At 36.2% G+C, this 26,737-nt stretch overlaps 1 protein-coding gene across 1 annotated transcript in view; it reads right to left on the minus strand.

Moving 5' to 3' along the window:
• Positions 1 to 264: 264 nt before the first annotated feature.
• The window catches only part of SLC13A1 (solute carrier family 13 member 1), a 98,346-nt gene continuing 71,873 nt past the window's right edge, over positions 265 to 26,737 (minus strand). Inside the window, exons 8-15 of the mRNA XM_017507637.2 lie at positions 20,804 to 20,923; positions 15,805 to 15,903; positions 15,228 to 15,329; positions 11,695 to 11,801; positions 9,001 to 9,110; positions 5,030 to 5,191; positions 3,416 to 3,553; positions 265 to 1,380 (exon numbers count right to left, since the gene is read on the minus strand). Of these exons, the coding sequence (XP_017363126.1) occupies positions 1,243 to 1,380; positions 3,416 to 3,553; positions 5,030 to 5,191; positions 9,001 to 9,110; positions 11,695 to 11,801; positions 15,228 to 15,329; positions 15,805 to 15,903; positions 20,804 to 20,923 (976 nt within the window). The 3' untranslated portion in view covers positions 265 to 1,242. The remainder of the gene's footprint in view (positions 1,381 to 3,415; positions 3,554 to 5,029; positions 5,192 to 9,000; positions 9,111 to 11,694; positions 11,802 to 15,227; positions 15,330 to 15,804; positions 15,904 to 20,803; positions 20,924 to 26,737) is intronic.

Below are 26,737 nucleotides of genomic sequence, written 5' to 3' on the forward strand. Positions count from 1 at the left end.
AATAGAACTTACTCCTTAAAAAACTTGTTTGTTGATATATAATATTTGTACATATTTTGGGGGTGTATGTGATAATTTGATGCCTCTATACAATGTGTAATGGTCACATCAGGGTAATTGGAAACTGACTTCTACAAGACCATTCTTACCCTACTTTTGTTTAAATGTTTAGGTTTTTTCTTTTTGGTTTGCTCTTAAATGATTTATTTTTCTCTTTTGTAATATGTCAGCAGTTTTCATTCTTATTCTTTTTTTCTTCTGAAATTTCATTGCAGTGTTGACATAATAGAGTTATGTGATTTTTCTATGTCTGTATACACTGTGATAATTCATTTAGATTTCTACATCCCTTTATTTTTAACATACGACATTATGCATTTCTGGACTAAGATAAACACTTAAGAAAAGTTGTTACTCAGATGCAAAAATGTGTTAGTAGTTTTATAGTGTTTAGCTTTCCTTTCTAACTATAGTGTACTAATAGTACAAATCATAGCAAGCCTTATCCATAGCTTTACAAAATGAATTTCTCAGTGCTAAGATCATAAAAGTATGAATTATTTTACTGTAACTATAGAGTTCAGTAGAAATAAATCCTTATCTATAAGTTTTCTGTTATATAGTATATTCAGCTATAATTTTGGAATTACTGCTTCAATCTCAATTTTCATATTATATGTATGTATTAAGAATAATCCAATTGGATTTTTTAAATGAGGAAATGCATATTTCATTTAAACTTTTCTCTGCATCACCAAATGATCATGGCTTTGGTTTCTCGGCAAATTCTCTTGAACAACACTGTGGAAATGATTTATCCAAGTACCAAATTAACTTGTATATCTTATTTTCTATTTTTAGTTTCATGGGAAGTTTCTGAAATAATAAATTGCATTTAAAATGTTACATTGAACTCCAACTGCAAGATGAAACAAATGGTCTAATCTCCTTGAAGGTCAAGTTATAAATTATTCTTATGATGAAGCAAGTTGCAGATGGTTCATGAGCAAAATCTCAAACATGGGCTTCTTGATGAAGGCACATAGATGCCCTTTATTTGCACTGCAGTAACAAATATGGACTCTGAGTTATAACAGCAGGTTTCAGGTATTCACAGTAATTGCAGCAGCTATGCCATAACTGATTTAAATGTGTGTCATTAGTTATTTAGAGCCACATTTTACAGTCAATTATTAATGCCTTCCAGAAGTTACCATGAGATAGTCAGAACTTTTGTGCTTATTATGGCATGGTCTCATTACCCATAGCAGGAGCCCACGAAGGGTAAGTGTAGAGGTCAAAGATGGGTACAATCCATGTAGATATGCCAAGCATAACCACAGCAACGCCAACAATATTCACACCAAGTCCAGCTTTAACCTTGAACAGGAAAGAGCATAAATGTCAGTGTCCCAAAAGAAAGCCTACACGAGAAATAGAATCCTGTTGTAGCAAGTGTATGCCAGATTTATATGCATCCTAAATGATTAGTATAAACTGTCATTTCTTAAATTTAGGAGTTCTTTTAAAAAATTTTTTTTGAAATTGTACTTTAGGTTCTGGGGTACATGTGCAGATCATGAAGGATTATTGCATAGGTACATACATGGCAATGTGGTTTGCTGTCTCCATCCCCCTGTCACCTATATCTGGCATTTCTCCCCATGTTATCCCTCCCCAACCTCCCCACCCCTCACTGTCCCTCCCCAGTTCCCTGCAAGAGACCCCAGTGTGTGATGCTCCCCTCCTTGTGTCCGTGTGTTCTCATTGTTCAGCACCCGCCTATGAGTGAGAACATGCAGTGTTTGATTTTCTGTTCTTGTGTCAGTTTGCTGAGACCGATGGTTTCCAGATTCATCCATGTCCCTACAAAGGACACAAACTCATCATTTTTTATGGCTGCATAGTATTCCTTCTCCATTCATAGCAAGAGAAAATCTGTCCCCAACTAAACGCCATTGAGTTGGAGAGTCCCAGAGATGTTCCTCTTAGGAATATACCTAAGTAATTCCGACTAGAGAAAAATCCACTTAGAAATCTGCCATTTCATGTTAAATCAGAATTTCAGTTTTGTGGCTCTATATTTCAATTAATAAGATTCAGGACACCATATGGCAACCGTGTCTTTTATATTCACTCAACATAATTATTAATTTAACCTTCAATATTTTCACCATGTTGATTATCTTTCTTAGAGTTCTCCTGGTTTTAGCTCTTATATCATTATTTTACAGTCCATTAAACAATCTCAAAGTTGCTTTCTATCTATTAAAATAAAAATTGGCAAACTACTGCCCTTGATTTGTTTTGGTAAGTAAAGCTTTATTGGACCACAACTATGCTTATTTGTTTACATATTTTCTTTGCTTTCATAATATAATGGCAGAGTTGAGTAGCTGTGACAGAGAACACAGGGCCCCACAGAGCCTCAAATACCATCTGGGCTTTTACCGAGAAAGTTTGCTTACTCCTGCATTCTCTGCATTAAAACATGGAGCCCCGAAGCAAAAGGGGAATACCTGGAAAGAATGATAAAAGTGGCCCTATTCCCTGTCCATGCAAGCCAGCTACTCATTTGTCCCAGAATCCTGTTTTTATCCTTTTCAGTACACATATATCAGGCATTGCTTATACCATGAAATGAATATTATGTCATTTCTGTGTAGAGGCATTTCTGGAATGTTTATGTTGTAAGGACTTAGGAACAGCAGTCTGTGTGAGAGAAAGGGAGCTGGGACTTACCTTGACTGTATTTGCATAGGAAGCTCACTGAATTTATTTTGGCTACATTATCATTTGGATTGGTTTGGAAATTGGTGTGAAGATTTGGAAACTACCAGAATATTCTCAAGCCAGTTTTTAACTACCAGTACTTTTGTATTTGGCAAAAATGTACATCAGTTAAATTCTTCATTATTGTTTGCTTGTGTTTTCATGTTAGGTCCTGGTATTGAAATCAAAACAAGAAAGATACTTTTTCATCAGTCAGGCACTGACCCAGTGTCTCATTCAGAGGAAATGTTGGTTGCATAAATGTTTGTGATAGCAAACAACAGTGTTGTTTTGATGCGTGGATTTCTTTAAGCCGATTTCTTCCTTTTGCCTAGATCGGTTTGGATCCTAGTGTTGACCTGTGAGTGTAAGCTGTTGTGTGGGACATGTTCAGTGCTCTTTTCCTTCTTCCAAAGCATTACTGATGCATTCAACATATCTCTGTTTGTGACCATAACTTATAATGGTCTGATTATCACTTTTAAAAACAATTCTATGATTAGTCATGCACACATCTTCATAAACAGAACTCAGGCCATGCTTTTTCTGGTGGCTGATTGGTGTATAAAAGGGAAGATATGTCAAGACATAGCACACATCAAGATGTGTATTGGATCTGACAGTGTTTTTTCAGCTAACTCACCATGTCAATGACTTTCAGATGACCATATGAAAAGACAATGGCATTGGGTGGATTTGCTACTGGTAGGAGGAATGCAAATGAAGTACACAGAGTAGAAGGTATCAGAATAAAAAGAGGGTTCACGTGAATGGCTTCAGCCTATTGTAACAAATAAAAAAAGAGTAAGTAAAATTTTGAGGGTAGACATCAAATAAAACGAATGAACAAATGTATTATAATAAACCTTCCCAGAAGCAGGTTGGAACCTAATGACATAAAATTATATACAGTAACACAGTTATAAATTGAAGAATAGTATTAAGAAAATGTCTCAACCTCTTGTTGTTTATACAATTATTGATGCCCACCTAAACATTACAGTCTAGCTCATTTAGAAAATAAAATATTATTTATTCCAGAAACTAAATAAAAACAGCAACCATTTATTACTTATCTATTGCTAGGTGCTGTGCTAAATGTTTTTGTATATGTACATATTCATATATTTACATATATAGTTTATATATAATACATGTCATATATTTATACATATTGAATTTTTACAATGATCTCATGAGATGGTTGCTATATCCTCAAATAACATGAAGAAACTGAGGCCCAGAGATGCTAAAGTCGCTTGTCCAAGCATGCAGCTGGTGAGCAACAGAGCTCACACAGGTTCTCAAGTCCTTGTAGCTCTAGTGCTTCTCATTACACTGCTAACTACTGTCTCTGTGATACAGACAATTTAAGATTTGCTTAGGGATCATCACATAGGAAGAGTTACTATTGTTCTTAACACATAATTTTCTAACTCTTCTATGTTGAGAAATTTTTTAAAAAAGGAAAAAAAAACACAAAATGATATTGTACCAATATACACAACCTGCATTTTTTTCTACTTTCAATCAGTAGCTTAAGAACACCAACATATGCCCCTTGAACTTGTAGCAGCACAATTTCAGAAAGACAGTCCTCCTTAATTGAAAGTGCTTTCCTTTCACCAAACCCATCCATCATAATAAGAAAAACATTTTACTTAAAGCTAACTGTTTCTTGTAATTGCTACGTAGACAGAGAAAAGAAGAAAAGGCATTCTTACCCTCTCTCTCTTAGTAAACCCACTTACTTTTTAAAAATTCTTCCGTGGGCAGTAGAAAACTGTGTGTAAGATATTTAAGCCTGAAGCCTGAAGTATGAGCCTAGTTTTTCATTAATTTGCAAATCACTTATATGAAACACTTCTTAGAAATTTAGGAACAATGTTCAGGAGGCAGAAGTGTCAGCGGTTAAAGATCTAAATACTAAAGTTACCAGCAAATGCTAAATTCTAAGTCTTATATCTAAAATGGATCTAGTCTGACTCTCTCTCTTATTTATAAAGGAAAAAACTGGACTGAGAAAAAGTAAGTTGTTCACTTAAGATCATGCTGCTTGGACATGAAAACTTAAAAACAGTTATCTAGAGTGAAGGTCTCCTAAAAGCATTCATACAAATAAAGACCACCCTATAAGTTACTTACAGGAGGCCCATTTAGACCAAAAAATATTCCATACCACAACATGAGGACCAGCATTCCACAGCAGAACACTGCTCTTAATAAAGACTAAAAAATGGGATAAATAGAGACTCACCAATGGAGATAATATTGGGAGAAGGAGCGTAATGGTAGCTGCATTGCTAGCTACCTCAGTTAAAGATGTAACCATCAAAGAAGATATCAGAATTATTAGCCATACTGGTAATGAACCCAGAGGAGATAGTTTATTTCCTATCCACTTAGATAATCCAGATTCCTAAAAAGCAAATTGGTAAAATTTGTTACTCATGAATAATTCTTTGTAATCAGACACAGTAAAATCCGTAAAAAACATTATATCCTTTGAAAACTCACTTTCTAAAATACAATTTTAATCTCTTATTTTTCTGTGGTTTGGTAGGTCTGGGTGGCTTTGGTAGGGAGGAGGTATTGATTAGTCTTCCTTTAACACTATCAACATGGTTTAGGAAGTTTGAAATGTATTCCTACTTTTTTCAATTACATTTTAATGATATCTAATTTATATATGTGGATATTTTAATAGATCATGTACTATTAGGGCCTTTAAGAAAAGAGTAGCCCTTCTGATTTATCTCTCTCTGAGTTATATTCTGCAGAGGCAACAACTGCAACCTTTATTAGCCACTTATAGCTAGCTGTGTTTAGGCATTTATAGTTACCTTTTAAAATAATATTCTATGATTTTTTGCTTAATTTAAAAATTTAGACATTATTTACTGACTTTCTAAAATGTTACATGAGAATTCAGTTCTCTTACATCATCCACCATACATACATTTCTTGTTTCTTCATTCCCGCATACTCATATTAACATTTTTGGTTAAGTCAATACTTAATGTTTACCACTATGATTAAATAAATATTGTTCATAGCTAAACCACTTAGCATACTATCAGTACATTTACCCTCCCTTCCCCACAAGAAATAATTGTCTCATTCTTTTAGTTTTCTAAGTACCTATTACTAATTCATCACATTCTCCAGTAAAGCTGAAAAACTCCCCACAAACAGATGAACATATCAGGCCATTGATGTCTTCTCATATTCCCTCATAGCAGTATCTATTCTGGAATATTTCCTCCTCCTGCTCCATGTGGCTTAGTTTCCGTTTAAGTGTACTCAACTGTTGTTGTTCCAGGACCTCTCTTTGCTATCATATTATGATGTTCCTTCTCCTCCCCACTTTGTGGGAATCATTTTTTTATTTACTCTTTTGCATTGGGGGAGCACTGTCTTCTATAAGTTCCTGAGAATTGGTATAAGAGTCTTTGCATGCCTGAAAACCTTTTTATTTTATTTTCCCACTGTTCTCGTTGTTTTGCATTTGTAGGATTCTAGGTTCAAAATAATTATAACTCCACACTTTCAAGCCATTACTCCATTTCCTGTGGTTTCAGTTAGATTCTTTAGAAGCCTGATCACATTCTGCTCTTTGATTCATTATACATAATGCAGAAAAACCTGCAAATTAGCAAGTGTGTTGTTCTGTGTTTCTCCCCAACATAGAAGGGAAAATCCTCCTTTTGTGAAATTTCAATGGCTATTGTATATATGATTCTTTATGATGACTAGGAGTGGCATGAAAAATACTCTAATTACAAGCCGGATACCCTCAGATCAAAAGCTGGAACAGACATTCCCAGATGTGAGTAGCAAATATCATGTGTGGTTTTGGCTTGTATTTTTATTTATTTGCTTGTTTTTGCTTATGACTTTTAGGTAGAAAAAGATTATCCACCATTTTAGTCACATTGACACAAATTAATACTAGCATATTATTTAAGAATAGGTTTTATCTATGTCTAATTATATGAGAAAATGATTATACTATATATTGTTTCCCCTACCTGTACGTCATTGAAATTGTGTCTTCATCCCATGGTTCCAAAATTCTACGTAAAGTGCTTTGGTTTTGGGTACTCAGTAACTCTCCCAGTCAAGAATCTCAAAGTCTCTAGTTCTAACAAATTTCTTGGGTTATTTTGTGGAAATCTTCTTCCTATTTTTTTCTCTCTTTCTGAAATACCTATTAGTTGACTGTAGAACATTTTGGATTGATGTTATAATGTTCATATCTCTTTGTGAGTCGGTGTCTCATTGGCTCAATTTTTTGACAAAGTAAATCTCAATTTTCTATCAGGGAGGATAGAAAACAGCAGCAGGACTGGGAAAAGTATCTCAGAGGCCCGTAGATCCTTATACACTTTTCAAACCATCCTCCATATTTCAGCTCTGGCTTTTACTCTCTAGCTTTCAGAGTTATCTGCTGCCTCTGATTCCTGAGGTATGCCAGGATGCTATGGATAACCAGCTTGTTTCTTGTTGACTCTTCCTTTTGCCAGCCTATATGTTTCATATTTCACTATGTTTTTACTTGGACAAAGTCAGTTCCTCTCAAATATCCTTTTTCCATCTTCTTATGTGATCAACATGTCTTGCCTCTTCTTGTCCCTGTCGTATAGTCTGTCTCTATGGGTTGGCACGTTTTTGTTATTATTGCAATTTTAGCAGAGATCTGAAATAAGAAATCCTGCATGTTTAGCCTAGGAGAAAAATTTTAGGAATGTATGAAGATGGAAGAGGAGTTATTCACTGATAAGAATTTGAGAGTGTCTATCTGCTCATGAGAGATAAATCATGTTAAAACAAAACCAAGGAGCATTTAAGAGAAAGATAATTGCAATCAGGTGAATTCCATAGTTGTTGCTGTCTCATTGTTCTGTTCTAACTAGAAAGGTTATCTGGTTCTGGACATTTGCCAGGAAGAAAAGTTTTAAAAGTTAATTGTCTCCAAATTTTTTACAATCCAGTTTTTAGGGGCATATTTGTTCTTAGCCATACTCTTGTAGCTCATGGCTTCAATCTGGCCACTAAGAGGTAGAGTTATTCTGGGTATCCTGTAGACATTTGGTTCTGTGTATTGAGATTTTTAATAGCAAACTAGACCTCACTGTATAGGTTCCCTAATTCTTCTACTGAGAGAACCTTGTGCATCAGACTGAGTCCACACCTTTTCATTTCCTCAGACTTTGTATGCTAGGATCTGGCTTATGTTTTCACAATCACATTGAGTGTCTAGGGTCCAATCCAGAGACATAATTTTGTGTAGAAAAATTGCCAGTAAAGTTAGAAGCAAAGGACTATCTTCCTACAAGTTATCAAGAAGAGACGAGACAGTAATTTGTCTTGAGTAGGATAGAAATTTAACCTCTTGGAAGCCAAAGGGCTGAACATGTCACCTCTCTCAACATTCTGTTAATTTGATGACCGAGGAAGGAAATAGAACAGCCATAAGCTTTGAATATTTCAAATAAGTCTATGAAAACCAGAAATGAGTGTTTTTAAATTAATATAGGAGTAATTAATTTTCATAGAATTCTGGGGGAAGATAATTTTCAATAACTCTACAAAGGCCAGGGCAATTACAAGAGATGAGGGCCTCACCAAACTGCTGCTTTCTATCAGCTGGATAGATAGAGCAAAGAAGTTGTCAACCAACATCTCATGATGTTCATATTTTTTTCTAAGATTAGACATAACATAATGTTATAAATGGTTATGTGAAATTTTCTCCAGACATTTTCAATAAACATTTACTAAGTATCTTTAATGCTAGTATTATTTCTCATTCTCTTTTCTTGACAGCAATAGCAACATGATATACTGAAGTCCAAGGGCTACTCAAATTCATCATGAAATGAGGTGAAGCCATAAGCAAACAAAACGTTTATTTCACTAGGAGACACTTTACATATTTTCATATATATTTTGCCTTACTAGTCTTCTAATACAATTTCATGAATTAAAAATTTTAATTTTTTTTGTATTATTTATTTTAACATTCTGGAACACCATAAAAGGTATGTTTCATGCTTGCAGCTTGTAACATTTCTTGAACTCTGAACTCACCTCATTTGTGTGGTATATTCATTACATAGCTAGCAAAATTTGCAACATTAAAATGACAGAGTGAAATGGAATATATCCAAAGATTGAATGTCTCTGTGCTCTTCTTTTGAACAGTCTTATCGTTAAATATCTTACCTCACAACCATCTGCCAGGGCAAACCCTCCACCAAAAAGAATGGCTATATCCCAGGGCATGAATGACTGGAATTCTTTCCAAGTAATCAGTGGAGAGTAATCAAAGGCAACTGCAAGACAAAAACCCTAGAGTTACACATTGCTTAAAGTATTACAATATGACATTTGCTTCAGCATCCTAAATAGCCATTTTACAGGAAGTTTGTGATATTCCTATATTGTTTTTGAAGATGGGACTTAATCTGGAGTTTGAGTGATTTCCACCTGGATGAGGTGGAACATTATACTATATATATTAAAAAAAAAGCTCTATAACTTAGAAAAATCCTTTGGGTAATATCATAGAAAATATTTCAATAAATTATAACAATGTTACTTATGGTACTCATTCATTCATTCCACTAACATCTTAGCCAACTGTGAATAGCACAGTGCATTAGACTATAATAATCTTTGCTATGCAAAATGTTGATAATATTTCATTGGTTCCAAGAGCATCTTGTAGCATTTTAATTATTATCCATTAATATTTATTTGAACATTTTTATTAGTTTTTAAGTCATAAGAAGCATCATGATAGATTCACCAAGATTTTGGTTTAAAAGTAATTCAAGATTCGGATTACATAAAGTATTATTTGTGAGGTCCTTACAGTGCTTATGATTATCATAAAGATTTCTCTTTATATTTGCCTTCTGATCTCTCTATTGCTTTGTTGATAAGTAAGTTCATTTGAGGACATATTCTGCCCATTAACATGTGTATAACAGGCAGCCTTCTAGATAGTAAGATTTTAAGTTAACTGGTAAGTTTCTTTCCTATCACTTTCCCCCAAATCCAAACCAAATCCTTCCTCATTGAAGACTGAAATTATGTCATCAAGTTTCTTACTTTGATTAAGGTCATATATCTTGTTAAAGTGTAAACATCTCTAAAATGTATTTCTTATTTAAAATTTAACATATTATGTATTATTTGTCATTTTTAAGCCTTGTATGAATAGTTTAGCAGAGAGAACTGGTTTTGAAGAGGGAGGGGAGAGAGAAAGGTGGGTAGGAACATCTCTTTCTAAGGGAGGGGGTTTAGATGTGGAAACCAGGGAAGCTAAGCCAAACATGGATTCTTCAGTACCTGCCACTGCCAGACCTTAAGGCTTTGACTGCAATGATCAGAGTCCTCATGGTCTCGAGGAATCAGTGCTCCTTACTTCATCAACTCCTTAACACACATTGAGATATTCTACTCTCAAGTGTAAAACAAAAGACATTTATTTCTATGCTGTTCTGGTCACATATGTCCTGGAAATCTGATACATTAGTCATTTATGGATTCTGACTCAAGAGTCAGGTGGGCCAACACAACTACATAAATCTCAGTTTTATCCCCATAAGAACAAACAAAACCACAAGTCAATTTTATTTCCAGACAATTAAAAATTATTTGCCCCACATTGACAAGAGGGGAGTCTGATTACTCAAAGCATGCTGTATTATAAAGCAAAGACATGGATGAATCCTGTGTTTAAAAAGTGTGTGTGGGCCGGGCGCGGTGGCTCAAGCCTGTAATCCCAGCACTGTGGGAGGCCGAGGCGGGTGGATCACGAGTCAAGAGATCGAGACCATCCTGGTCAACATGGTGAAACCTCGTCTCTACTAAAAATACAAAAAATTAGCTGGGCGGTAGAATTGCCTGAACCCAGGAGGCGGAGGTTGCGGTGAGCCGAGATCGCGCCATTGCACTCCAGCCTGGGTAACAAGAGCGAAACTCCATCTCAAAANAAGAGCGAAACTCCATCTCAAAAAAAAAAAAAAAAAAAAGTGTGTGTGTGTGTTGAGAGGGTGGCATGCTCAGGCAAAGGTGCACTGTTCTTTGTCCATGTGTTGTAAATACAATAAATGCTGTCACAGAACACCTTTTTATTTTTATTTTTAGAGACCAAGTCTCGCTCTGTTGCCCAGGGCAGTTGCACAATCATAGCTCACTGCTGCCTCCAACTCCTGGGCTCAAGTGATCCTCCTGCATTAGCCTCCGGAGTAGCTAGGATTACAGGTGTGTGCCACCACACCTGGCTAACTTTTTAATTTTTTGGTAGAGCTGGGGTCTCACCATGCTGCCTAGGTTTGTTTCAAACTACTGGCCTCAAGTGATCCTCCTGCCTCAGTCTCCCAAAGTGCTGTGATTGCAGGCATGAGCCACCACACTTGGCCCTTTCATTGCAATTGTGATCCTAGGTTATGGCTATGTGAGGTTGATTTAACTTTTGCTCCAGGACTACTTTGAGAATGTAAATACTCTTTCCTTTGAAATTCATCACCTTTGTAGATCTTCTGCATTTATTACCAACGTATCAAAATGAAGCAATGTCTTCCAAGTTCTTTTTGCTATGTTTTCCAACAGTAAGATTAATTTTGAAGTGGGTTTACCATGGGTCAAATAGTATCGCTTGTGGCAGAGCCCTAACCATGATACAAAAGGAAATCTACTTCCCACTTCTGCAAAGTAAGATGGTCCTTCTCACAGGTGAAAGACGTGCTGGCTTGAAGACAGCATTGCAGTTTGCAAATAGGGCATACTAAGCCAGGGATTGTGCCAGCATAGGCTTTCTTTCTGCTCTAGGTGCCAAGTGAAACCAATGGAATTTTACAATTTTTGCTCTGCTGTTAAATTTATGCAGAATTTTAAATGATACTCAACTAATTTCTCCTGTAGATGTAGTTTTAGTCACTCTCTTAGCTGGGATAAGAAAGAATAGCAGTCCTATAAGTAGAGCAACAGTTGAATCTGTAGCAAAACCAGGGTACCTGTAAAAGGGAAAAATACATGTATTAAAAATAGCATCAAGAACTTATTGGTTGCTAAAACACCAAAACCAATTTTGCGAATAACAGTAGTGTGTTATTATCAGTAGCAGGTGGTGTAAGTTATTTATTCTCAATCTGCCTTAAGAATATATGGATTCCCAATTAAATGACATAACACTAAAAACAATAATCTCAGACCATATTCCTGTTGTTTCCATAGATCTCTTCTTATTTTCAATACCACATATACACATGCTGACATACTAGGCCAAGGTGGCAAATTTCCCTTTTGGATAAGCTTATAGATTTGTTAAACAATTTCTTCTTTGAATTATTTAATTTAATTTAATTATTTTGATCAAGATTTGAAGTTGAAACATTGCTAGAGCAGGCAAAGCCCCATATAATTGATTTATAATATCCTTCTATTAAATTGTGGCAAGGCATGATGTTTCTGTGGTCCCCTAAAATTCTTCTATAAATTGTGAAAAGGAATTGATCTGTTTTCTAAGACATAACACCTGCTTCTGTGGTTTTAGGCTCTAACCATATCATACAAATGAAAGCAACCCACTTAATGCTTTGCACCTAAGAAACTCAATCAAGAATATTAATTATTGGAGTGGTTTAGCCAATGCTCACAAATGATCACCATATAAATTAAGACTGAGTCGGGAACAGATGGGGTCTCAGAATCATCAGATCATTCTAAAATAAGACAGGTTCCCAGAAGCTTCAACAGCAAAGAACCTGGAGATCACATGTAACTGACACAGTCAATAATTAGAATTTAGTTTTAAAAGTCAGCAGTATTAACTAGTGTATTTCTGTAGTCTGAGAAGAAATATGTGCATGCTAAAGATTATTTTACTATCTTGTAACTCAGTAATGTGTACACACTACAGAAGCTTCTCTACTTCCACAATTTACTGGAAAAATCTAAAAAGCCAAAGAAATACAATATCTTAATCTAGCAATTTTTAAAGCAGTCTACTTTCTGTAAGCATAGACACATTTTCTTTCATGATTGGTTAAAAATCTACCTTACTGTAATTTATCCTACAAACTTGACTGATATTTATAATTTTATTATTCCCTATTTCTCTTATTTCAGTTATGATTTTTGGTTGAATTTTTGGCAAATTGTGCCAGGCATCATGTAACCAGATTTTGTTTTATATGAAAAGACACATTGAATTCAGTCCAGGTACAAACAGATGGAATGAAAACATTAGGTGGTATCTATAAATCTTGATATATCATGCTAGCTTTAGAAATTTGTAATGCCTAAAACTCTGCATAACAAACATATCCTATGAAATATGTATATTAAATTAAATCAAGGCATAAATACTAAATAATTTATTTTCAAAGGACTTTAAAAACTATTATCATATTATAACTTTATCAGGAATGCAGTTAGGTTATTTCAGTATTAGAAGATGTTAATCTTATACAAATTTTATTTGTTTTGGGTTTGCCAATTAGATTTATATTTTAAAATTTCATCCTCTCTCAAACCTTTGTTCCTTTCCTATTGTTTTGTCTCAGAATTCTAGGTGGCATGAGCGCCTGCTCATAGCCAATACACACTGCTTTCCTGCTACAAACAAAGCATCTCCTATTTTCTCCAGTAAGAAACATAAATTAGAAGCCAATTATATTGAATTTCCTATTGGGATTTCTGCCTGGGCTTTATTAACTATCGTCTGATTTCATTTAAGTCTTTCACACTGGTGTTTAGATAAAGACTCTCCTTGTCTAGATGACAGAAATTGGATTTTAAAAAGGGGAATAATTATTTTTTAGGTTGGCCTAGATCCTACCACAAAGCCACAAAGTACTAATGAACTATTACATAATAGCTTGCTTTAAATAATTAAATGTCTAAACCTCTCAAAGTGGAAAGTTTTCTTTCTAAGGGAATTGAAAAGTTTATAAAAATGAAACCGATCCTTTAAAACATACCACCATATTGCATTGCTTGACTTGTGTGGTCCTTAGGAATTTGGATTCAGACTTCGCACCCTTTAGAAACATTGGCAATGCCTATAAACCAGAAGGTTCTGATTCAGGGGGGGAAGAATTTCTTTATGCTATGTGGGCAAAAACCATATGACCTAAACAATTTTGGTTTTTTACCCAAAAATCCAAAAAAGAAAAAATGAAGAATTTTTGCTGGGGGATATGAGACAGGAAGTCCAAGTAAGACGTGCTGAGTTTAGAAATTAGAGTAGTTCAGTGAAAGATAGATTGGGAACACAAATCTTACAACCAAATTATTTATATTGACATGTAGGATGATCCTTAATTTAGAAAATTATGCCATACTCTTCCCCCTCACTTCACACGACTCAGCAATTGACTGCTGGTGTATAAGACACTGAGATATAAAATTAACTCGGACCCAGCTTCTAGGGTCAGCTTTTAAAATCAGTCTTATTATTTCTTCAGAAATTCCTCATCTATGAAATGGAGGCTGGCCTGAACTTTTAGTGAATTAGTGTAAAAATGTAAATAAATCAAGGAAAAAAAACAAGATATTGAACCAAATAAATGGTCCTCCATAGAATTAAAAAACAAAGTTGGTAAAGATCACATAATATGAATTTACATCAGATTATTAAAAGGCATTGAAAGATATTTACTTCACATAATAACACTTCCTATAGGGAGAAGGCCAACACTATTCCAAATGCTATCATTGTCTCCATTTTATAGATGAAGACACTGAGAATTAAGTGACTTGCCTAAAGTAAGTGGATGAGTCAGGAATGGAACCCAAGCAATGTGGCTCTGAAATCTATCCTCCCAACCACCACAGAACACAGCTTTTCTGTATGTTCCTTTTTTTCTTTCTTCTTTTTCTTTTTCGAGATGGAGTCTCACTCCATCTCCAGGCCTGGAGTGCAGTGAGGCCATCTTGGCTTACTGCAACATCTGCATCCCAGGTTCAAATGATTCTCCTGCTTCAGCCTCCCAAGTAGCTGAGACTGCAGGCACGTGCCAGCATGCTCAGCTAATATTTATATTTTTAGTAGAGATGGGGGTTTCACCATGTTGACCAGGATGGTCTCGATCTCTTGACCTTGTGATCTGCACACCTTGGCCTCCCAAAGTGCTGGGATTATAGGTGTGAGCCACCATGCCCAGCCTCTGCCTATTGTATTTCTAATTTGCAGGGATGGGAATAATTTTATCTAATGGACTTTGCCTTTTAGTAACAGAGTAGTATGGTTATTCTTTCTGTGCTCTTATCCTAGATTTAATTCCTTATAATTTTATTCTGAAAAGATTACAATTTAAAATATCTTTTCGAGAGAAAGAAAAGTATCTCATCCTATCTTTCAGAATTACAAGAACCACATAGGAGAGAGGCAGAGTATAAAACAGGAAGAGCTGACAAACATAACATGCAAAGCTTACTCTGAAAAAAGTGCAGACCAACCAGAAACAAATCCAGGATCTCTGCTAAACCATAGCAGAGCCATTGCAATGAAGAGGACCAAGGTCACAACTTCTTGATACCTGTGGAAAAATTCCAGTGGCATTATTTCTCATTTTCTTAGTCAGGACATTTGTAGAAACTCCTTGAGCTATTGTCAGGAGTGATCTCAGCAGAACATTAAATACTGTAAGAACTGGATGTGTCAATAATTCGAGAGCATCAGTGCAGTTTGAAAAAACCCTTACTCCTTTGTGGGATCTCTCAGCTTCTTTTCATTTTACCTGGCAAATTTTAGTTAGACAAGAGTATGTGTTTTATCATGTTGAGTTATAATCTATAATCTACATAGCTTAGCAAATTTGGGCCCCTAATCAAGTATTATAAATATCTTGCAAGCTATTATGTATTTATTTGCTTTTCAATAGCTATGTGCAGTATAAGCATTTGTATGAGCATTTCTCTCTCTCTCTCTCTCTCTTTCTCTCTCTCTCTCTCTCTCTCTCTCTCTCTCTGTGTGTGTGTGTGTGTGTGCACGCATGTATGTGTATGTCTTACCTTATTGGCCCAAGTTTTTGGTATTCTTTCTTAATCACCTCAGCATAAGCTTTTTGTTGGACTGTTTTGGTTTTGCCACATTTGAACATCTCCTTAAAACTGCAAAGAATAATTAAGCCTTGTAAGCAAGGAACTCTTTTACTTCACCTCCCTGTAAGGAAGACATTTTTGTAAAACATCTTCATCGTCATGCAATGTGAATCTCCCTGTTAGTAACAGATACCTATGCTTCACCTCTACCTCCATCTCTGTTTTTGAATGTCTTCCCTCTTCTCTGTTTTTGCCTGGTTTGCTCACTTTTCCATGTTCTATTTTCATTGCATATTTTCCATGACATCCTTTACCAATCTCTTTCTTTTTCCAAGTTATTTTGCACCATTGGAATTTTGCCATGTGCCACTTATCTCTAACACTTTATTGTGTACTAGATCTTTATGTATTAAAAATGTACTTATTGTGTATCTTGGTTGTTAATTGTTCCACACATGTAAGTTGTAGCCCACTCATTAAATTATTTGAGGGCAGGGACAGTGATGATACCACAGATGTTTTCTTTGGTCTGCTATCTCTGAACACTGGCATACACAGCAAATACTTGACCCATCAATCCAGTAGTACCTTTGACAAATGTATGAGACAGTATGAGACAGTTGGGGCCAGATCCATCAGTTTTCACAAATATCACATGTTCTCACTCATAAGTGGGGGCTGAACAATGAAAACACATGGATCCAAGGAGAAGAACAACACACACTGGGGCCTGTCGGAGGTGCAGAGGGAGGGAGAGCATCAGGATAAATAGCTAATTCATGCAGGGATTAATACCTAGGTGATGGGTTGATAGGTTCAGCAAGCCATCATGGCACACGTTTGCCTAGGTAACAAACCTGCACATCCTGCACATGTATCATGAAACTTAAAGCAAAATTTTAAAAAGAAGTAAACACACTTTATCACATTTTTTTCTTTAAATTTCTTTACCCCTATGTCCCAATGCACCCTCCACATAATCTAGTTTATTCTGATAGTAACTGCCACTTTTTATTGTTTTTGGCTGCTTTAGTGACCTCTTTCCTCAATGACTAATTTTCTGTCCTGAAGTCCAGTGTCTTCAAACTGAATAGTTTTGTGAAACACTGCTCTAGATGCGGATTAAAAAAAAAATTTCCAGAGGAAGAAATAAATGGGAAAATGGCTAGATTCTTATGGATTATCTCTTGGAATGTTTATGAGTAGCTCAGTTAGTTTATGTTTTGTGTGAGTATAGAAGGAAAGGACATTTTCTTCTGTAAAATATCTGGGGCAAGCGTCAACATTCATAATCACCCTCATACATACACCTCAATGACTGCATATGACTGAATGGACAGTGCTACATTTATGATCAGCGAGGAAAAAATTGCTTTCTATAATCTCAATTGAATTACTGACTAGTGCCAGACTCAAACTTTTACCCCTGGTCATGACATAAATACTACTATTATAAGAAACTAATTTATGGGCTACCTACAGAAAAACCTGTAGAAGAGAAAATCATAAAGAAAGAGATGAGCCTCCTTAGAAACAATTTTCCACCCAGTACGTTGCATTTGTATTTTATCATTTTGATTGCAGACAATAAAGTGAAAAGCCAAATTGGCTTGGCTACAAATGAAAGTTAATGCCTTCACAAAGGAACTGACAAAGCCGGTGACAATGCATCAAACTCTCCATTTAAGTAAGTTCAGTGGCACTGACAGATGAGCTCCTCTTCTCAGGTATGTTGGGGTCATTTATAACGGGTGAGTTAACTGTGTTAACAGCCAACATGCTAATCGGAATGTATGCTAGTCTGCCAGGGGAGTGATTGCTAATTTCTGTCTGTCAATCTAAAATCTCTAGAGGTGAACACCCTGGCAGATGGAAAAGGACACTGAAAAATTAGCTGGAACATGAAGCTGTGCAGTGTCTAACCAAGAGTGGACACCAAGGGAACTGTTTAAACATGCCACTGATCGTGATTGATGGACTTTGCCTAGTGTATACACTTCATGGGATTTTTTTTTTCATCGAAAGCATATTTCAATGTACTTGCCTTTTATCTTCTTAATTTCTCCTTTTTAAGTGGTGTGCCATTTTAAAATAATAACAATGGTTGCATATATGTTTTATAAAGTCATTGAATGTAGCAATGAAGAACCTGTGACTCTGTTGACTTGGGTTTGCCATCCCCTGTATCCTGCACTGCTACCTGCACAATTGAATAACCCCCAAGCCTTGGATTTCCTGAAAGGGGCACTTAGTATGCAGCTGGCCTCTCCCTACTGATGCCCACCTGCTGAAGTCAGTGACATTCTACACATTTGCTTCAGCAGGAGGACTGCCACACGCTGCTCCCACAATCTGGATAGAATTATTTTTTTAATCATCAGTACCATTTTGTCACTACTAATGAAATCATGCCAGTTCTAGAGAAAAAGCAGAAAGAGGAATCAAGAGGGAAGAATGTCAGTCCCCATGTTACTAGTCTTAGACACTGTGGCCACAGGCATGAAACCACATCTAATTTCAACATTTTGCCTGCCTGCCTTCTTTCTTTCCTTCTCTTTCCCTTCCTTCCTTCCTTTCTTCCTTCTTTCTTTTCTTCCTTCCTTCTTTTCCTTCCTTCCTTCTTCCTTTCCTTCCCTCCTTTTTCCTTTCCTTCCCTTTCCCTCCCTCCCTCCCTTCTTCCTTCCTTCCTCCCTTCCTTCCTTCCTTCCTTTCTTTCTTTCTTTTCTTTTTTCTTTTCTTTTCTTTCTTTTCTTTTCTTTCTTTTCTTTCTCTTTCTTTTTTTCCTTTCTTTCTCTCTTTCTCTTTCTTTCTTTCTTTCCTTCATTTCTCCCTACCGTTTGAGACAGAGTTTTGCTCTTGTCACCCAGGCTGAAGTGCAGTGTTGCAATCTTAGCTCACTGCAACCTCCACCTCCAAGGTTCAACCAATTCTCCTGCCTCAGCCTCCTGAGTAGCTGGGATTACAGGTGCCTACCACCATGCCCAGCTAATTTTTGTATTTTTAGTAGAGAAGGGGTTTCACAATGTTGGCCAGGCTGTTCTCAAGCTCCTGACCTCAGGAGATCCACCTGCCTTGGCCTCCCAAAGCGTTTTACTTTTCAAAGGAAGTACACATAGCTGGCTTCAGCCTCTCTGGTTGGTGAATAACATGCTGTTTTATTCATAGGTACTTGACATTATTTAAATAAAACCCCACAAAAATAAATTTGAGTTGTTTTGTTTTTCAGGAAAAAAAATATACTCAAGATTTGATATACAGTGACTTCATCTTCCTTTTCGGAGAATTGGTAGATAAGTGGAAATTACAGGCTGCATTTTAGATTTTTCTCCAGAACGCTTCATAATTGTAAATGCTGGTTGTCGTCTGTGTAACTCATTGGTACTTATTAACTACCAGCTTTGATCCCAGTAAAGATAATATATTGAAGTTATCTTTGAATACATATATTTGACATTTTAGTGGCATCAGTAGGTCTTTATTAATCAACATTTTTTTTTTTTTACTTTTACATCAATGTATTTGACTTAGGCCCAGATGTGTTATAATTATAGCCTTGGAAGGGATTTTACTGATTTTCTGGGTAAATTCTATCATCTTACAGTTGGAGACACCGAAACTGAGAATGGCTCTGGACTTGCAGTGATCCCTTATCTGGCCTCTGAAAAGCCACAGTTTTATTCCTGGTCTAGTAACTCCTAAAGCAATATTCTTTCCACAGAGAACATCCTCAGATCTTTATTGTACTTTGTATATTGAAAAGGATGTCAATTTTGGTTCTAGTATGATGCAGGAAGCCCTATATGTCACAGTTTAAGCAGCTTGATAACCCAGGGAAATCCCCACATTAAACCAAGTGGAAGGACAAACCTTAAAATTCCCCTTTAACAAATTGGACATTAGATTGAGTTCTTTATGCCTTTCAATATCTTATCACCTTAGGACTTAAAGAACACCTAGATGATTTGTCTTTCTGTCCGTCCTTCCTTCCTTCCTTTTTGCTTCCTTCCCTCCTTTCTTCCTTTTTTTTCTTTCCTTTCTTTTCCTTCCTTTCTCTCTCTCTCCCTCCCTCCCTTTCTCCCTCTCTCCCTGCTTTCCTTCCTTTCTTCCCTCCTTTCTTTGGAGTCTTGCTCAGTCACCCAGACTAAAGTACAGTGGTATGATCTCAGCTCACTGCAATCTCTGCCTCCCAGGTTTAAGCAATTTCCCTGCCTCAGCCTCCCGAGGAGCTGGGATTACAGGCATCTGCTACTGCACCCGGCTAATTTTTGTATTTGTTTTTGTAGTAGAGATAGGGTTTCACCATGTTGGCCAGGATGATCTCGATCTCCTGACCTTGTGATTCCCCCACCTTGGCCTCCCAAAGTGCTGGGATTGCAGGCGTGAGCCACCACACCCAGCCCTAATCTTTATTTTTATTTATTATATTTTTTGAGACAGCTCTCATTCTGTCACCCAGGCTGTAATGCAGTGGTGTGATCTCAGCTCACTGCAGCCTCTGTCCCGCAGGCTCAAGCAATGTTTCCACCTCAGCCCCTTCAGTAGCTGAGACCAGAGGTGCACACCACCATGCCTGGATGGTCCTTTTGGGGGGAGGTTTTTGTTTTGTTGTTTTTGTTTTATTTTGTTGTTGCTGTTGTTGTTTTTTGGTAGAGACAGAGTTTGGCCATGTTGTCCAGGCTGGAGAGAATTGCTCAAGCAATCCTCCCACCTCTCACTTTCAAAGTGCTGTGATGACAGGCATGAGCCACTGTATATGGCCTCTTTCTAATCTTTAATTAACTCTTCCACAGCCAATATTGTTTAAATGAGATTCAAGTTTATCCTTAAATTTGTGTGTATTAATTTTGTAAGTAACAAAAATGCAGAACGGTAGCCTGCATGGCATAGGAGAAGGAGCACTGGATAAGGAGCTAAGAACTGGGAACCTAGATACCTTTATTTATTCTATGATCATAAAATATTTACTTACTTGAATCCTAGGAAAAGCCACTGAAGCCAGATCCAGGATAAGAGTAGAATGGTAAGAGCAGCCGGGAAGGAAAACATAAACCATGATCCAAAGTTGAGGCAACGACAATCAGGGTAGCGTCTGTGTGAAAATATGGAGACATGTTCAGGGAAGGAGAGTCAGGTGGAATGCTTTGTGACAGTCACAGAGAAGCAGCAGTCCACCTCTTTCCTGTGTTGTTGTCCAAGAAGGAAGTCCTGGAATATACTCATCATTAAGGAGGATACTTTTACCCCTTGTCTCCTGTCTTGATTCTGTAACTGCGTAATTATCGCTGCATCCCATAAAAGCAAGAGAGGATATGTTTTGATTTTTGTTCTCTATGTTAATCTTTAAGGAAGTACTTGTGAAAAAAAAAAAAAAAAAAAAAAAAAAAAAAAAAAAAAAAATAAAAAAAAAAAAAAAAAAAAAAAAAATAAAAAAAAAAAAAAAAAAAAAAAAAAACAGCACAGCACTTGGTACTCATTAAATGCACAAGAAATTGATGTTGATGAGGTGTGTGCATTTTGTTGCCACTACTCAAAACATCAGTATATGAACAAGGAAAGCAAACAGAATTGGGAATGAGTGAAAATTAGTGGGACTGAATGTCTGTTCCCATTTCACCCTGGTGGCTGGAATTCTTGGCTCTAAGAAAGGACTCTGATCCAGCCCATCTCATCTCCCATGGCTGTTTTCCCCTCTGTTTCTTCTACCCCAAAGGACAGTAACCATCTAGCCAGGTAGATGGTAGCTCTTTCTTCCTAGAACCAGGTGGTGCTTTGGGGCACAGTCAAATAGAATAACTCTGAGCCAGACAGAAATAAAAGTTCTAGAGAAATCAACAACTTTTCTTTTTATCTTACCTAGTGATTTTCAACATTTAAACTCACATAATAACAACAACAAAAGGTCAGACACTAGCACAGTTTCTTTGGTAGCCTCACATTCATTGTTCTAAAATGTAGTCTAAATACCAAATAAATTCTCATATAGTCATCCACTTTATAACTATGGAGAAACAATGGGAGATTTGAAAAACAGTTGTCTTTACTTTTTTTCTAAAAGCAGTAACACAAGGATAAATTTGGAAATCTGAAAAACAAAGAAGATATACAGAAATAATAAAAACATTGTTAACATATTTTAATATTTTTGAAGTTGTAAAATATGTAGAACTTTATAGAAATATAGATTTGCAGCTGGGCGCAGTGGCTCAAGCTTGTAATCCCAGCACTATGGGAGGCCAAGGTGGGCAGATCATGAGGTCAGGAGATCAACATCATCCTGGTCAACATGGTAAAACCCAGACTCTACTAAAAATACAAAAAATTAGCTGGGTGTGGTGGCACACACCTGTAGTCCCAGCTACTCAGGAGGCTGAGGCAGGAGAATCGCTTGAATCTGGGAGGCAGAGGTTGCAGTGAGCCAAAATCATGCCAGTGGACTCCAGCCTGGGGTATATATAGGTTTATTTTATATAGATAGATGATAGATAGATAGATAGATAGATAGATAGATAGATAGATAGATAGATTATAGGTAGATAGATAGAGATTTGCAATTTTTGCTCTATTTAAATCATACTTCGTACTTTGTCATTTAAAAAATATAACTAATAAAATATTTCATGCCATATCTATAAACTTGATCTTGGCCAAAAGGCCAAGAAACAATCATGCCATATCTATGCATGAATTTATGTACTTTAGAGTATTTCTTTTTCTATTTTAAGATGGCTCCTAATGATAATGGGTCATCAAAAACTCTACATTTCTAAGGTTTTCTATAATTTTTTTGAGCTTATGAAAAGTTACTAATCTCCCTAGGCCCTGATATTATCTTTAGCAACTTGAGGATAATTTTTATCTACCTTGGAAAGATCCAAAGATTCGCTTACATATTTATGCAATTAGAAAATGACAACTGATAATTAAAGATGTTAGAAAATTTGCAGAATGTGATGAATGGAAAATGCTTTATCACATCTATGAGGCTCTATTGAAAACTGCTCCTTTTTGAAAAATGTTGTCTCCAGTTGGAAAATAAAGTAAAGAGAAAAAAGCTGATTTCCCATTAACATTAGAATTGAATTACAGGATGACCTACGTTATTCTGTACAACTTGAGGAAACCTAGAAATGCTGCTTGGATTAGGTTTAGACCCATGTCCTCCAGCCTAATTTCACTTTTCATCATCTGTGGCTTATATCTTGAAAACGGTCTGCCGAGCTCTCTCCACCCACTGGAGAAAATTCTGCAAAATGTATTTGACTGAAGATGGGCTTTTCAGAATTTTTGCCTGGAGGAATAGTTTCTCTAGAAAAATGAAAGCCTGAAAAAGCTAAACTTCATTTCATTTAATAGTACGGAAATATATAAACAACCACATGGGACTATGCCTCTGTAATCATAACCTTTACCCTTATACCTAGAGTGAATATTTTGAACAAATAAAGAAATATATGGCATACTCTAAGGGTTTTCTTTTGCTGTGATGTTCCTTTTCTCATATCCTGCAAGTGAAGAGACTTCAAACATGTGTCTAAAGCAAATACAGATTTCTTGTATCATGAACTATGCTAAGAGATGTAATCCTCATGAAATCCTTTTCTTCTACCCAACACTGTTTGCTGTCTACCAAATGCCAGGTGCTCTCCAAGCTACTGGGGACACAGTGGTGAATGAGATTGACCTGGTCCAGGCTCTCATAAAGTTTATGTTGAAGTGGAGCACACAGTCAATAAACAGATAAACATATAACAAAAATAGGAAATAAAACGGAATAATGCAATAAAAAGTTATTAGGGGAAAAGGAAATTTTATATAATGTCATAAGAGAAGGTAACATTTTAGATGAAATCTAAATAGCAAGAAGGAGCCAGTCATGTGAATAACCAGGAAACAACACTCCAGACAGGGGAAATGGCAAGTACAAAGCCCTTGAGTTAAAAATGAGTTTGTCACACTTGTGGAGAGAGAGGGGGCCACTGTGGCTGTGGGTAGTGAGTTGAGTGTGACATGAAAGAAGTCGCCAGTAGGGATCAGATCATACGTAACTTTGTAGCCAGTCCAAAAGGATTTGGATTTTATTACAAATGCAATAAGGACTAATTGGAACATAGTAAGTTAGTAATGTGACATGACTAATTAGTAATTGACATAAAACAGATTGGCTCCTGGATGCATTCTCAGGATTAAAGGTGACAAGAGTGGAAACAGTGTGTGATGTTCAGGATGTGGTGGCAGAGTTCCAAGATGTTCCCCAAATTCCTGCCTCCTGGTGTACATGCCTTGTACAATCTCCTTCTCTTCTGTGTGGGCAGAATCTATGAATATGTTGATGATCACCTAATATGTTGATGCCAACCTAATCACTCTTGTGATTAGGTTGCTCAGTGAAAAAAGCAAAGGGATTTTGCTTAGGTAATCAAAGTCCCTGTCAATTGAATTTGAGTTAATCAAAAGCAGGAACTATCCTGGGCAGGCCTAACTTAACCAGCTGAACCCTTAAAAGAGAGTTTCCTCCTGGCCTGAAGAAGATATCCTGTTGTCAGAGGAAGGGGCCCTGTAGCAAGGGCCTGAGGGCAGCCTCTAGAAGCTGAGAAAGACCCCATGCCAACAGCCAGCAAGAAACGACCCTTCAGTAATTAAACTACAAGGAACTAAATTCTAACAACAACTTCAATGATCTTGGACGAATACCCTGAGCCCTATCTAGGTTACAAGCTTAGTTGCCACCCTGCTTTCAGCCTGGTACTATCCTGAGCAAGAACCCAGCTAACCTTTGCCTGGAATATTAAAAAAAATTTTTTTTAATTTTTAATTTGTGTAGGTACATAATTGGTGTATATATTGATGGGATATATGAGATGGTTTGATATAGGCATTCAATGTGTAATAATCATGTCATGGAATTAGGGTTCTCCATCCCCTCAAGCATTTATCCTTTATGTTACAAACAATCCAATTATACTCTTTTAGTTACTTTAAAATGTACTTTAAATTATTATTAAGTATAGTCACTCTGTCATCCTATCAAATACTAGGTCTTATTCATTCTTTCTATTAACTTAACCATCCCCGACATTCAGCCCACACCCCTATTATCCTTCCCAGTCTCTGGTAGCCATTCTTCTACTCTCTATCTCCATGAGTTCAATTGTTTTGATTTTAGATCCCACAAATAAGTGAGAACATGTGATGTTGTCTTTCTGTGCCTGGTTTATTTCACTTAACATATTGACTTCCAGTTCCATTTATGTTGTTGCAAATGACAGGATCTCATTTTTATGGCAAAACACTGTTCTATTGTATACGTGTACCACATTTTCTTTATCCGTCCATCTGTTGATGGACACCTAGGTTGCATCCAAATCATGGCTATTATTAATATATACAGTATTGCAACAAACATGGGAGTGCACATATAGCTTCCAAACACTGATTTTCTTTCTTTTGGGGATATATACCCCACAGTGGAACTGCTGAATCACATGGTGGCTTTATTTTAGTTTTTGAGGAAGTTTCAAACTGTTCTCCATAGTGGTTGTACTAATAATTTACATTCCTACCAATCAGTGTGTGACGGTTTCCTTTCCTCTACATCCCCGCCAGCATTTGTTATTGAGTGTCTTTTGGATAAAAGCCATTTTACCTGGGGTGAGACGATACCTCATTGTAGTTTTGATTTACATTTATCTGATGATCAATGATGTTGAATTTCTTTTCATATGCTTGTTTGAAATTTGCATGTCTTCTTTTGAGAAATATATATTCAAATATTTTGCCCATTTTTAATGGGATTATTAGATTTTTCCATATAGAATTGTTTGAGCTCATTATATATTCTGGTTATTAATACTTTGTTAGATGGGAAATTTGCAAATATTTGCTCTCATTTCATGGATTTTCTATTCACATTGTTGGTTGTTTCCTTTGCTGTTCAGAAGCTTATTAACTCGATGTGATGCTGTTTGTCCATTTTTGGTTGGTTGCCTGAGCTTGTGGGGTATTATGCAAGAAATTTTTGCCCAGACCCACGTACTAGAGAGTTTACCTAATATTTTCTTATGGCAGTTTCATAGTCTGAGGTCTTAGGTTTAAGTGTTTAATTCATTTGATTTCATTTTTGTGTATGGCATCAGGTAGGGGGTGTAGTTTTATTCTTCTGCATATGGATATCCAGTGTTTCCAACACCATTTACAGAAAAGACTGTCTTTTCCCCAGTGTATGTTCTTGGCAGCTTTTTTGAAAATGAGTTCACTGTAGGTGTGTGGATTTATTTCTGAATTCTCTGTTCAGTTCCATTAGTCTGTGTGTCTGTTTTTGTGCCAGCACCATATTTCTTGATTACTTGATTACTATTGTTTAATTTCCATGTGCTTTTATAGCTCTGTAATATAATTAGAAGTCATGTAATGTGATTCTTACAGTTTCCATCCTTTTGCTAAAGATAGCTTTGGCTATTCTGGTTCTTTTGTGGTTCCATATAAATTTTAAGATTATTCTTTTCCATTTCTGTGAAAAACGTCATTGATATTTCCTAAGGATTGCACTGAATCTGTAGATTGCTTCCAGTAGTATGAACATTTTAACAATATTCATTCTTCTTATCCATTAACATGGAATATCTCCTCTTCAGTTTCTTTCATCAATGTTTTATAGTTTTTATTACAGAGACCTATCACTTCTCTGCTTAATTCTTAGGTACTTAGTTTTATTTGTAGCTATCATAAATGGAGTTACTTTTTTCATTTCTTTTTCCGATTATTCACTGTTGACATATACAAATGCTACTGATTTTTGTTTGTTGATTTTATATCCCGTAACTTTACTGAATTTATCAGTTCTAATAGTTGAATTTATCAGTTCTAATAGTTGTTTGGTGGAGTCTTTTTTTTTTTTTTTTTTTTT

This window comes from Cebus imitator, unplaced genomic scaffold (assembly GCF_001604975.1).
Source record: "Cebus imitator isolate Cc_AM_T3 unplaced genomic scaffold, Cebus_imitator-1.0 Scaffold381, whole genome shotgun sequence".
Taxonomy (NCBI): Eukaryota; Metazoa; Chordata; class Mammalia; order Primates; family Cebidae; genus Cebus; species Cebus imitator.